General features: G+C 36.5%; 1 protein-coding gene across 1 annotated transcript in view; it reads left to right on the top strand.

Moving 5' to 3' along the window:
• The window catches only part of LOC145291216 (neo-calmodulin-like), a 35,841-nt gene extending 31,400 nt beyond the window's left edge, over positions 1-4,441 (top strand). The window contains exon 3 of the mRNA XM_080136801.1: positions 3,502-4,441. Coding sequence (XP_079992927.1) covers positions 3,502-3,700 — 199 coding nt within the window. The 3' untranslated portion in view covers positions 3,701-4,441. The remainder of the gene's footprint in view (positions 1-3,501) is intronic.
• The last annotated feature ends 10,084 nt before the right edge of the window (positions 4,442-14,525 follow it).

Genomic DNA, 14,525 nt, shown 5'->3' with positions numbered 1-14,525 from the left:
AGAACGTATTTCACGACACACACACACACACACACACACACACACACACACACACACACACACACACACACATATATATATGTAACAGAATATAATATATATATATATGTAATAGAATCGTTTTAATTGTTCTATTTAGAAATATTATTTAAAGTTAATTTATTAAATGCAGTTTTAATATTTATATTAAATGTAATTTAATATTTATATTAAATGTAATTTATTTTCAATTATTAATCGCTGAAAACAGTTGCGTTTAAAACCGGAAGTAACCATATTTATTTTAGCTATGGAAGTTATTTTCCGTTTAAGCTATGAAAGTTACTTTGCGTATGATTTTCGTAAACCAAGCTGGATGTTTTCAGCAACTCTGATTGATAGATAGATAGATAGATAGATAAGAGAGAGAGAGAGAGAGAGAGAGAGAGAGAGAGAGAGAGAGAGAGAGAGAGAGAGATGGGCAAGGAGATAGGGAGAATACATATAGGCAGTTTATAATTAAACAAAGGTCTTGTGATCCAAACGCACTTATCATGAAATAGCTTTTCTTTAAATTCAATAGTAGAAATTAATTCAAATCGGCCAGTAACAATGCTGAAATAAGCAGAGAGTGTTATTTTGTTACATTGAAGTGTTCCTCCATCTAAACTCAATGTCTAAAAACTTATTGTAGCGATATTTGACTTTGGGGATGTAAGCATAGCATTAAGAAGGGCTAATTACACCACGTCTCATTTATGACTTCTTGTACGAGACGTCATATTCTAACACGTAGACGTCAATCTAAATTTTAACTTCTAATGAAATATTTTACCACTCTGCTTAATTTTAACCTTCAGACCGGTCATGATTGTTTAGATTCTTTCAAACTGATCGATATTTATGTAACCATCTGGTTACTATACTGTGGTCAACGACGCATATCTCTGGCTACTTCCCCAGCGTTATTATCTAGTTCTAACTCGTAAAGAATTCTCCTAAGTTCAATCATATTTCACGATCATATGCACTAAACACAGCGAGTAGTTTCCATGGAGTGAAGTGGTTCCATCATATGCATATTCGTGCTGCAAACTAGATCGTACGCAAATGATGTAAAACTTATGACCAGAAGATTGTTTTATTTATTCCCCCTCCTCCTTCATCTTTTCTTCTTCCTTCTCTTTCATCACCATCACCACCTCCACTATCTCTCTATTTTAGTAATTAGTATTATGAGATATCCTTTTGTAAAGTAATCCTAATATATTAACACGTCGCAAGGAACATCGGACAAGTAATAACGACACATTTTTTTTGTAACAATGACATCTATTTCCTCATTCTCCCGCCACGCGTGACTTCTCGTAACGGCTGTAACGTCTCTTACGTGATCGTCTTCTCTAACGTGCTAGCTCTCCTTTATATAACCCTTTTCCTTACGGTGACGTCATTTTGCATTTTGTATTCATTTGCATACGCGCATCCGCGCTCTGTTGCACTTTGACCAGCGATTAAGATCAAATTACGGGGAAATCCATGTATATATGTACATGTTCATAAAATGAGGCAGATAGCTTTTGAACGGAAATCACACCAGACAAGGCATGAAGCTGCTTGATGTAAGGAGCTAACAAAAAGGAAACATGATTCTTGCAAGATTATAGGAGATACCTATTTCCTTTACTCTTGGAAAGGCCAAGACTATAGGTAAAAGAAAAATAATCAGTTCCGCTAATATCTAGTTATTGAAAAAGAAGCTATTTGAATAAGAAAACTGTATTACAATTAGGTGTCAAACAATGAATTGATGGAGACCACTAGACCAACGTGTCAAACGAGCTGAAATAAAGGAAGCAGTGAATAGATTAGACGATTCTGGAGACCACATGACATAATAGTATTAATAGAAAAGACTGAGACTAGCAATATCACGTGTGTGTGATAGAAGATAAAGATAATTGGCAAAATACATAAACCTGATGGTTGTAACAAATCGTTTTGATTTCAACTAAAGAATTACATTCTCACCCAAAACTGTCACCCTTAGAATAGTTTAGTCTATGGCTGACTTGTCCACCAAGTTCCAATCACAAATGTCCAAAAAAAAATTATTTCATTGCCGTTTAATAATAAGAACATATGGGTAAGACAATGGAGTCTTGGATATGAGTTTAATGTGTATCCAGTATTGAAACCTTAATTTACACTTTGGTCCACTCCCATAAACATGAAAATACCATCCATAGAATCGTTAATAAAGCTCACAAATATTTCCGCAATTCAACCATATTTGGTACAAATAAATTTTAATCTATGACTGAATTGTCCACCAAGTTGCAGCTAAGCATTTCCATCAGTCTTTGTTTTGTAACGAAGCCAAGGACACGTATGTGGCCGAAGCGCCATCTCACGTATGCAAATAACCAAGCCATGGCGCGAGGTGACGTCACAACGGAGGAAGAAGAAAGAAAGAAAAGCTTAGAGAGATTTAGAAACCGCGTGGCGGTGACAATACCATATCTCAGTACGAAGGAAACTTTTAAAACAAAATGCAACCCGAAAAAATAGTCAGACGACCGTGTGCTATGGGGCAAGCTGCAGACATAGGAATTGGATTCTGAAACGAGTAATTGACCTGAGAGAAATGCAAGGATACGCCCATATTTTCGCTGGTTTGGAAAATTATGTGTCCGTAGTTTGGTGATAGAACGGCCGTTAATAAATGCGTTTTCTTTCAATCGAACAAGTTCAAGCCGAATTTCTTTCTTTTGTTCCTTTGCGACTGTCTCTGTATACAGCGTGTTCGGTTCAAGTAAACATGTAATGACCACGTTACAGTTTTATTACTGTTCAGTAATATTTTCAAAATGCTCACTTCTGCGTGAATCAATACTAAGCATTACTGAGTTATCATTAAGTTGTGGGAAGACGAAAAAGATGTGTTTTGAGGGTTGAACAGCGATTTCAACAAGAGGGGACTCTTCATATTTCAAGACCATATTATCTACAGAAATAGAGAAAAAGCGGCACTCACTCTCAGTTTGTTGAACGGAAGAAGAGAGTTTCTAAGGAAAATCAAGTTCGCAAGCGATCCACAGTCACGTGTATATCTCTGTTAGTGGAGATAACGACGTTACGGATTTGTAGTTATTTTAAGGAGATGTCGACGTCCCCTACATACAGCGCCTAGTATTTCCAAATTGTCACGTATCTGATACTTTCCAAGTTCAGCATTGTTTAACTTCCATGATCTAACGAGAAATGGTGTTCCAACGTGATTATGCCGTGTTTTTGTTTGACCTCTATTAAGCGGAAATAAAACAGACTGTTGGATATTGCTGACTTAAACTTGGTGAGCATTTCAGGTATAGATTAGAGTCTATCGGTACCAAATATGGTAGAATTGCAGAAACGAATGTGAATTTTAGAAACGATTTCATAGGTGGCATTGTTCTTATGTACCATCACCTGGATCTCGAATGTTCCACGATTATAACTTTTTTTTCTATATTTTTTCAGGAATAACTTGGCGAAAGATTTCAAGACGATGGACCCGCATGGCAAAGGCACTTTATCTCTGGAAGAAGCCTGGAAAGTAGCCGAAGAATATGGATGTCTTTTAAGCCACGAAGAACTGGAAGCAGCGTTCACCATGGCAGACAGAGATGGCGATGGAATTATCACTTATAAAAAATTTATCGAAGTTCTTACTTTATAAGGATTTTGCCTTAAAATCTCTAAAATAGAGATTTTAAACACGGAGCGATTACCTTCCCGTTAGATTATCCTTTCTTAGAATTGTTTGTTTTACCCAGTAACTAAACGCTTTCTCAAATCGAAAATCCGATGAGGTGCGCCATTGTTTTTTATTTGGGTAATCGTTAAGTTAGTGAGTGAAACAAGGGAAGATAATCTCACCGGAAGTTCATCCTTAATCATCGTATATACAATCTAGAATGAAAGAGTTCCTGGTGATACCGTAAATAAAATCAGCATTTGTGCACTACTGCGAAGGTACAACTTTTTGATTTTCAGTTGGGACGTTTGGAGAGTGCATAGCAGGGGCAGACAAGTGTACATCAATAGGCAGAAAGCTCTATTTTGTGTTTATAAGTTTATTATATTTATTTTAATTCAATAAATGTGTAAAAAAACTTTATTAACAACAATAAAAATAACGTATTCGAAAATTTAAGCATTTTGGCTTTGCTACAAAAAAAAATCTCTTATTTATGTTAAAAATCTGTATATTGTGTCATAATAATTTAAAAAAATCTATTTTAAAAAAACAACAAAAAAGAAGCACGTATTTATTGTTGTGAGATTTTCGATTTGATCCTAAAATTGCATTTGTCTGTCCAATATATGTGTAACAAAAATTTTCTCAAAAAAAAAGTCCCAACTTAAAATTAAAACAAATTGTACCTTCGTACTAGTGCACAAGTGCCCAAATACTGTATTTGCTTGCATTTCTATTTAAGTTTATTATCTTTTTCTAATTTTATTCTCTAATAAAGATAAATATAAATAAATATATATATATATATATATATATATATATATATATATATATATATATGGAAATTGAAAATATTTTTTATTGATTTGTGAAGTCATATTTTTTTAATTTCGTTTCACCATCGAACAGTAATAATACAAATACCGTTTACTTATTATAAGCTATTTAGAAAATCCAGTATTTTTTTTTTATATTTCAAGCAATTAAATACTGCTACCGATCCGTATATTAACTCGCTTTACATGTTATATTATTTGTAACATGTATTTACATGCCTCCAGATGAGTATTATATGATGTCATCATGACGTCATAATTTGTTTCTGTGATTTTTTTTTTTCAACATAAAAGAAAAGTTCTCATCTCGGTGTCTATTTTTTTTTTTTATAAAAAGAAAATTACAGCCGAGGGATTTTTTTCCCTCTGCACCAAAATCAACATTTCTGAAATGACCTCTTCCCTGTTAATTGCGACATGTTGCTAATCCTGTACAGTTCTATTAGGTCCACCATCCCAGGCTTTGCCTTTTCTATTCAAGAATGGGTTAGCTTATTGCTAATCGGGTGAGGTGATTCTACGGAGGGAATGTCGACATGGCTGCCCAGGCATAATTTTGCAGGTCAGGGTGCTCCTCCTCGGGAGAGCTGACTTTTCAATCCAACTTTTCTTGTTCCTAATCTTCCTGTCGTTAAAGGGAGATAAATACTTCTTATTAGTATACTTATTGGCAAATGGAGAAAGTACAGTAAAGGCTTATTTCGTTTGGAAAATTTGAATATTTGAAAAGAATATTATTATTGTATTAGAATCTTTGCAAATATAAACTGAAAAAAATCCACCTATCATTAAAAAAATTACAAATATTTCTGCAATCTAATCATATTTAGTATAAAGCATTTCAGTCTATGCCTGACTTGTCTACCAAGTTTCAGTGATGCATACCCAACAGTCTTTGTTTTATCATCGTTAAATGATAATGATATACTCCGAATGTGTACATCTGCACAGCAAGTACAGTTGGAGACAACATGCAAATATGTTTTATCCTAAACAGACATATACTTTTTCGGTGCTACCAGTTCAGTTTGCAAAAACTCAATCATGTTCTGCAAAATAAAAAAAAACAAAAACCATAATTTTTCTCTGCAAAACAACAAAACCAATCATCATGGATAAATATTAGAAAACACAAATAAATTGAAGAATAAAACGTTTTTTTCCAAAATGATTGAATTCAACTAAACAGTTAATATATCGCAAAACAAAACAACCAAACCAAACACCCTGAAAATATATTTGAATGTATAGAACTAAATCATTCTTTATAAACAACAAATTTTATCTATTTATTTGTATTTTTCATGAGAATCGATCCAAACAAAGCGCGCAGCTATTTGATGTAAGGAGCTAACAAAAAGTAAGATGATTAACGCAAATATTGGTCTTGAAAAGACCAAAAAATATAAGTAGGAGGAAAACAACCAACAGGAAGGGATTTCCACAAGCATGTAGTTCTTAGAAAGAAGCAACTGGAATAGGAATCTGTATTACAATGAAGTATCAAAACATTCACAGCTAGGTGTAGGTTGCCAGAAGTTAAGCCACTGAATAGAAAAGAATTACATTAGTAATAATTAGAGCTATTGCAACAGCATATTCTTTTCATTGTCTTGACTCTCGAGTATATATCCGACACAGTTAGACACGAGAACCACATCACTCTACATAAAAACATATCAGATATCAATGGATATATACCTGAGAATCAAAACAAGGAAAAGAATATGCTGTTGTCATAACCCTAGCAATAATAAATGTCGACTGTCGAAAGTCTTTACTTGGGACTGTATATGTCCAAGTGAAGATGGCTATGCTCAGTGTAATCTTGATAGCGACAGGATGGAATATGAACGTCTTTTCTTACAAATCCCCAAAGATTTTCGGATGAAGTCGAAATTAAAATGTCATGGGATCTGATTGGCCACGGTGTGACCAAATCAACTCACTGGGGCTGCTCTCCGCCGGAGGAAAAGTGTAAAAGTTTATGATCACGACAATGTTGACTTGTACCAACTACACATAAATCAGTTCATTATTGTAAGTAGTCAGCATTATTGAATGTAATTTCTTTAATAATTTTCAGTTGTTGTAAAATGTTTTACTTATGTGTTTTGCTTTTTAGTGAATAGACTTGCATTATATAATAATAATGCACCAAAACAATTTTCGTTTGAGTAAAAAAGACCGACTAACCCATGAATTCTGGTATAGAAATAATAAAGAAGCTTGAAATGCATTTGTTGATGTAAATAGTAAAACCTCACTTTTATGTGGTTTATTTTTGTTTCTTAAAAAAAACCCCAACAAAACAAGAACCAGTAAAATAATCGAAATACCCCCAAAATATTTACTGTACTTTTGGAGAGAACAAAAGTGTTATTTTGGATGAAAAAAAAACAAAAAAAAGAAAAGAAAAAAAAAAACAAGCAAAAAAAAAAAAAACAAGAAAAAAAAAAACGAAAAAAAAAAACAGACTTTTCTTTCTACAACTTTACAACATGGCAAGTTTGTAAAAAAACGAACTTTTTTTTTTCCATAGGCATAAGCACTTATCAAGGCCCAGAGACCACACGAGCATAAGGGTTAAGAGTGTACAGTAATCAATTGGACAATATAGTAACCGTTAGTAATGGAAATTCGGTAAATTTGTTAACTAAAGTGGAACGGCTCATCAAGAACTTGTTTACGTTGGACTTGAAGACAACTTTATTGTAGTCAGCTGGAAAGCAGGAAAACGGAAGACAATTCCACAGGCGTGCAGTTCTAAGAAATAAGCTTTGCTCATGGAATCTACGTTTAGGTTTAGGCACAGATAAAGAGTGGAGGGAATTATTGATAGTGTTTTCAACTAGACGAGTGTTTCTTGTGAAATTTTGGCAAGGGGAGACCATAGATTGAAGCTCAGTCGAACACTTTCCATGAAAATAACGATAAAACAGAGACAAACTCGCAACATCTCTTCTGTGAGAAAGAGGTTGCAGGGAAGAGAAAGACATCTACGAGGCTACAAAGTCTATTTTGAACTCTATCAAGGCAGGACAAGTTCTTTCTAGCAGCTCCTACCCGAATGTGGCAACAGTACTCCATCCTTGGACGTAGCTGACTCTTATATAGATAGAGAATTGCATCAGCAGTGAGATATCTACTGGATCGATAGAAGGATCCCACCATTTTCCCAGCGGCCTTGACAACAGATTTGATGTATGTGTTCAATTTAAGATCAGGAGTAAAGGTCAAGCCCAAAAGCTTGTCAAAACTTGAGGCCTCCCCAAGACGAGAACCATTCATTTCAATTGATGGCAGATGGGGATCAGAGCGTTGATGATGTAAAGATAGAAGCTTGGTTTTAGATGCATTAAAAGTAACCAGCCACTCCTTTCCCCATTGTACCACGTGCTCAAGATCAGAGGAGAGAGAATCGGAGAGAACTTGGTCGTTTACTGTCTTAGATGTGCTACCATAGATGGTAGTGTCATCAGCATAAATTTCTATGAATGATGTAAGGATGTGATTTGGAAGATCATTAATGTAGATCAGGAAAAGAGTTGGGCCCAGGATGGACCCCTGAGGGACTCCAGCATTTATACTGTGAACTTCTGATTTTTGCCCCTCAACTACTACTCTTATGAACCTATCAGACTTATGAACCTATCAGACTTATGAACATATCAGAGAGAAATGATTTAATAATTGAGAAGACATTCCCAGCTATACCATAGCTGGAGATCTTGTGATGTAAACCTTTATGCCATACCCTATCAAAGGCCTTTGATATGTCAAGAGCAATTACCCTAGAAAGGTTTCCTCCGTCGAGAGATTTGCTAGTCCTATGAGATATAACTGTAAGTACATCTGCTGTAGATCTAGCAGAACGGAAACTATATTGTGTGTCACACAGAAGATTATTTTTGCTGAGATGATTGATTACTTTTCTATTTAACACAGATTCCAGCAACTTACTCCTGACGCATAGGAGACTTATTGGCCTGTACTGAGAGGGGGTGGGTGAGCGATCACCTGAATTCTTAAATACAAGGCATACTGATAAGATTTTCCAGGGTGATGGGAAGCAATTCTCCATAAGGCAAAGTTTACACAGTTTTGTAAGCGTTGTATCTCAGCGGTTTTATTGTGAAATGTTGGAACTGTGCGTAGGCAAAGCGAAATTAACGTCAAGGGTGTGAGTTCCATTATAGAAATGTTGATTTAATTTGAATTAATCTGACTAGACTTTTCTTTCTTTTTAACACAAAGGCGTTTATTACCGTTTTTCTTTCTCTCCATCTCGACACCAGCTTAAAGAGTCTCTCTCTCTCTCTGTCACTGTGGGGTCACATGTCCATCTTCCCCTCATACGCTCTCTGTTACAGCATTATCTAAATATGCATTGAATATAAAAGTAAAACAAAACAAGTGAAGCATGCGTGGTCCCCCGTGAGTGTACAGTGAACGAGGCGTAAAAAAATGCATTCCCCCATTTAGCCCCAAAAGTCCCCAGGGGACACCAAATCCTGATGAAAATGAACTAACGGTGCAGTTTTAGGCCTTAACATATGTAAATGTGAGTTCTGCACAAAAAGGAATTATTAAGTCCATCATTTCCCCCTCCCATTTAGCCCCAAAAGTCTCCAAGGCCTTAACATATTTAAATTTGAGTTCAGCACCATACAAAACTGCTAAATAGACATACACAGAAAATTTTGGACAAATATGGTAAAATACCCCCCAAAAATGGAGTGTTTTTATTAACCCTAAAAGAACCCCTGGGGCACACCCAAGAGTTATCGCAAAGTATAGACAAACAAAATTATATAGAAATCAGTTAGTTACAACTTTTCAGAAAGTTTTATAAAAATCCAAGGCATCAATTTTTTTAATAAGCACAAAAGTGTCAATTTTAGCCATTTCAACCCGAAAGGCACCACTAGGGGGGTAACCGGAGTTTTCCTGGAAAACTGTTCTGTTACTTTTTTACTCATATCATGTTTAATGTTTGTGCAAAATTTGAAAAAATTTGAAGGCGTAGTTATTGAGAAAAGTGCGGACAGACGAACGGATGAACAGACAAGGGTGAATCTACAGGCCCACCCTACTTTTTCCGGGGTAGGGGGGGGGCGACCAATAATAAAATCATGCATTATTTAGTAATTTCCATTTACAAAAAAAAAAAAAAAAAAGAAAGAAAAAGAAAACTCCAAACTGAATTTAGTGTTGTAGAGTAGTATGTTAGATGTATTACTCGGAGGGGCATGCTTTAAGCCAAGGTTGCTGGGAAAATGGTTAATCTTTGTACAGATCCATGAAATACATCATTCCTGCCGAAATCCTTTACCTGTCTAAGAGTCAAATACGTTCTAAGATGGAGTACTGCTGTCACGTCTGAGGAGGTACAGATCAGAGCCCTTTTTCATGACACGGGAGAGTACAAAACCAACTTTGAAATCTAGTTGGCGGTGTCTTCTTGTTGCTACAGACTCGTTATCACAGAAGAGAGGTTCCTAGGCTTTCTCTACTCTATCGTTATTCTCATGGTAAGTGCTCGACTGAGCTCTAATCTATCTATTTTACAAGAAAAACTCGTCCAGCTACAACTACTGTAAAAAGTTCTTTTGAATATCGAAACCTAAATGAAACTTACATGAGTAAAATTCTATTTTCGAAGAACTGCCTGTCTGTGGAACACAATGACACAAACCTACTGCCCAACTGATTATAACCATTAAAAAAAAAATCCAATATTAACACATTCTTGTTGAGCTATCCTCTTAAATAATCAAATTCTACCCACTTTTAACTATTGTTACGAATGCCTGCGGTGTTGTTTCACTGTCCACCTGACAAACCGAGTAATACTTATCCTCGAATAGTCTTTGGGTCTTGATAAGTTATACTCGTTAGCAAATAACAACATACAAGGCAAAAGCAACGATAACACCCCTCCCAAACAATATTGGATTCACCTGTCTACCTGCGACATTTTACACAAGCAAATAAATGACTCACCAATCGAGATGGGAACAATTTACACGTGTCACCCTGACATTTTACAGCTGTCAAATAACGTTTATTTGATGAATAAGTGATTCATTTTGCTTGAAACAATACAGCAAGTATTTGAATAAATGCTGATCAGAACTCTAGAAACGAAAACTAATTAGTTATATTGATCAACTTGTGTGCATTCCTTTATAAGGGACGTGGCAAATGTCAATCAATTAACATACAGGTTTACGATTTTGGTAAAAAAAAACATTCATTTTACTTGAAACAGTACAGTAAGTATTTGAACAAATGCTGAGTGGAATTCAAGCTGCTATAACTGACCAGGTATATTGATCAATTTGCATGTGTTACTTTACAAGAGATGTGGCAACTCTCACTCAATTAACATAAGAGTATCCTGTATCTTTATAAAGCCACCATTCGCCAAGTGTTGTTGCCACATTTGAACTGGTGTATCTACCACTAGTCTCTCCCTCTTAGACAGGGTTCAAAAGAGGGTAGCCAACCTAATAGGTCCGGTACTATCAGCTAGGCCTCAACCGCTGTCCCATCGACGAAGTGTTGCATCCCTCTGCCTGTTTTACAAGTACTATAATGATAGGTGCTCCGACGAACTACAGGCCCTTGTACCACCTCAACGAAAATCCCCCCAATAAACCCGACAAGCAGCAAAATCCCACCCCTACACAGTAAAAATTCATAGATATAAGAAATCCTCCTACTCTAATAGTTTCTACCCTATGACTGCTAGACTTTAGAATTCCCTTCCGGGTTTCTGTTTCCCTGACTGTACTGACATGCATAAGTTCAAGTGTAATGTGAACAGACATCTTGCTGCTCAAATCCCTACATAATATCCTTGCAAATTATGTCCTCTACATCAAAGTGACGCTGTGCCTTGTTTGGGGTGAAAGTGCAATTAAAAAAAAAAAAAAAAAAGAAAAAAAAAGAAAACATACAGGTTTGCGGATTTTGGTAAAAACATTCATTTTTACAAACGCTACTCACTCTTGACAGGTTGAACCGATTTCCTTCAAAGCAAGAAGCTTCATATGAATATCAAATTCACAAGCGATTCCCATTCGTTTGTATGTCCTTGTCAAGGGAGATAACGGCGTTAGTTTTTTCTTTTTCAGTTCTTGCAGGAAGGTATCAGCATCTTTTTACATATAGCGCCTTGTAGTCTCAAATGGTTATTTATATGGTACTGACCGGGCTCAACGTGGCTCAACATTAGTGATCTAACGAAAATTTGTGTGTCGACGTGATTATGACGTAATGGAAAAAAAACACAGTATTGCACAAGTGTTACTTGTAACACGATTGAAGTGTTTGCAGATCATCATCATTTGAATCAGGTGATGCTATTGTTGGCATTGGTTCTCCCGATATTTTTCCAGACACAATTCTTTTGAGATAGACATCGACTACTTACGGAATGGACCACGTTGCCAACACTTTAAATGAAATGAATGATTTTGTGGAACGAACTGGATTCAACCAACAATATAAAAAGTAGATTAGACGAACACACATATACACACACGTCATATAAATGACTGTGACATGTATATACAAACGATTTTTTTTTTTTAAACGGTGGTCGCCACTTGTCAAGGCTCGGAAGCCACTCAGGGATAAGGATTATTGCAAGTACAGTACGTTAGTGTGGAGATTTAATGAAGTGTTTACTTAAGAGGGCGGTTCATTAGGAATTTGTTAACGTTGGACTTGAATACATCCAGGTTGTAGTCAGGTGGGAAGCAGGCACACGGAACAGAGTTCCACAGGCGTGCAGTTCTAAGAAAGAAGCTTTGTTCATGGAATCTGCGTTTTGATTTAGGCACAGATAAAAGTGGGGAAAATTTTTCACAGTGAATTCAGCTAGACGGGTGTTTTTCGTGAAAGATTGGCGAGGAGGGACCAGAGATTGGAGTTCAGACGAGCACCTGCCATGGAAATAACGATAAAACAAGGATAGGCTCGCAACGTCTCTTCTGTGGGAGAGAGGTTGCAGGATAGAGAAAAGGGCATCCCCCACTAAGCCACAAAGTCTATTTTGTACTCTGTCAAGGCAGGATAGGCTGTTTTTAGCAGCTCTTGCCCAGATATGACAGCAGTATTCCATCCTTGGACGTACTTGGCTTTTATATAGATAGAGAATTGTATCAGTAGTGAGATATCTTCTGGAGTGGTAGAAGGATCCCATCATCTTTCCAGCGACCTTGGCAACAGACTTGATGTACGTGTTCCATTTCAGATCAGGAGTAAAGGACAAACCCAGAAGCTTGTCAAAACATGGGGCTTCTCCTAGACGAGATCCATCCATTTCAATTGATGCCAGATGGGGATCAGAGCATTGATGATGTAAAGATAGGAGTTTGGTTTTAGATGCATTAAAGGTAACCACCACGTCTTCCCCCACTGAACCATGCACTCGAGATCAGTGGAGAGAGAATCAGAGAGAACTTTGTCGTTTACGGCCTTTGATGTGTTGCCGTAGATGGTCATGTCATCAGCATAGATGTCAACGAATGATTGAAGTATGTGTTTAGGGAGGTCATTGATGTAGATCAGGAAGAGAGTTGGGCCCAGGATTGACCCTTGAGGGACTCCAGCATTAATACTGCAGGCCTCTGATTTTTGTCTATCGACCACTACTCTTATGAGCCTATCGGAGAGAAATGATTTAATGATTGAGAAAACATTTCCAGTTATACCGTAGCGAGAAATCTTGTGAAGTAGACCCTTATGCCATACCTTGTCGAAGGCCTTTGATATGTCAAGAGCAATTGCCCTAGAAAGGAAGCCTTTGTCAAGAGATTCACTAATCCTATGAGATATAACCGTTAGCACATCTGCAGTAGATCTTGCAGAACGGAAACCATATTGTGTGTCACTAAGAAGGTTATTTCTGCTGAGGTGGTTAACTATTTCTCTATTTAATATGGATTCCAGCAACTTACTCATAACACACAGGAGACTTATTGGTCTGTACTGAGAGGGAGATGACTTATCACCTGAATTCTTAAATACAGAATATACTGATGAGGTTTTCCAGGGAGTCGGAAAGCACTTCTTAAGGCAATGCTTAAACAGTTTCGTAAGCATGGAAGCAAGTTCTGGTTGAAGCTTTTTTAACACTATAATTGGGATGCCGTCAGGGCCAGTTGCTTTACTGGAATCAAAGTTCTTAATTAGCTTGGCGACCTCATGCACAGATATTTGTATGTTACCTTGCGTGTTCTGTGTTATTGGAGGAAATATGGGGAGTTGATAGCTTTCGTCGCATAGGGTAGAATTAGCTGCAAAGTTCTTTGCAAATAGTTTGGCCTTGTCTGATGCTGACGAGATGACCTCTGGTCCATTGATAATGGTTGGGATAGAACGCACACTTCTGTTCAGGATCCTATTTGTTATTTGCCAAAACTGGTGGGAACCAAGCCGCTGATACACTCTGTATACTCACATTCCTTAAAAGAATATTTTATACCACTAGACGATACACGAATCATGGCTTCAGATAGTTGCTTGTCTAGCCGCACTGATGAGCTGTGAAACAGCGAAACAGTACTGTATGTGGATGACTAATATATATATATATATATATATATATTAGTCATCCACATACAGTACTATATATATATATATATATATATATATATATATATATATATATATATATATATATATAAATAGCTACGTCCTGTTTCACGGGAGTATATATACGTGTGTCTTGCATATATATATATATATATATATATATATATATATATATATATGAAGGCTTCCTTCAGTCTTGACAGACTATGGATACCCACTGTAAGGGTGCCTGCGCGTGAAATTTGTGTGGCAAGAGTTGCGCAACCTCTAACCACGCCTCTCCTGAGTCGACATTGTTGCATACCAATGGCAAGTGTAGGTACAAGACGACTGGAAACAATGCCGAGATAAGCGTAGAG

Source organism: Euprymna scolopes, chromosome 12 (genome assembly GCF_053919585.1).
Source record: "Euprymna scolopes isolate OS-2025 chromosome 12, ASM5391958v1, whole genome shotgun sequence".
NCBI classification, from domain to species: Eukaryota; Metazoa; Mollusca; class Cephalopoda; order Sepiida; family Sepiolidae; genus Euprymna; species Euprymna scolopes.
Note: the sequence above shows the minus strand (reverse complement) of the source record. Positions and strands in the feature narration are given on the sequence as shown.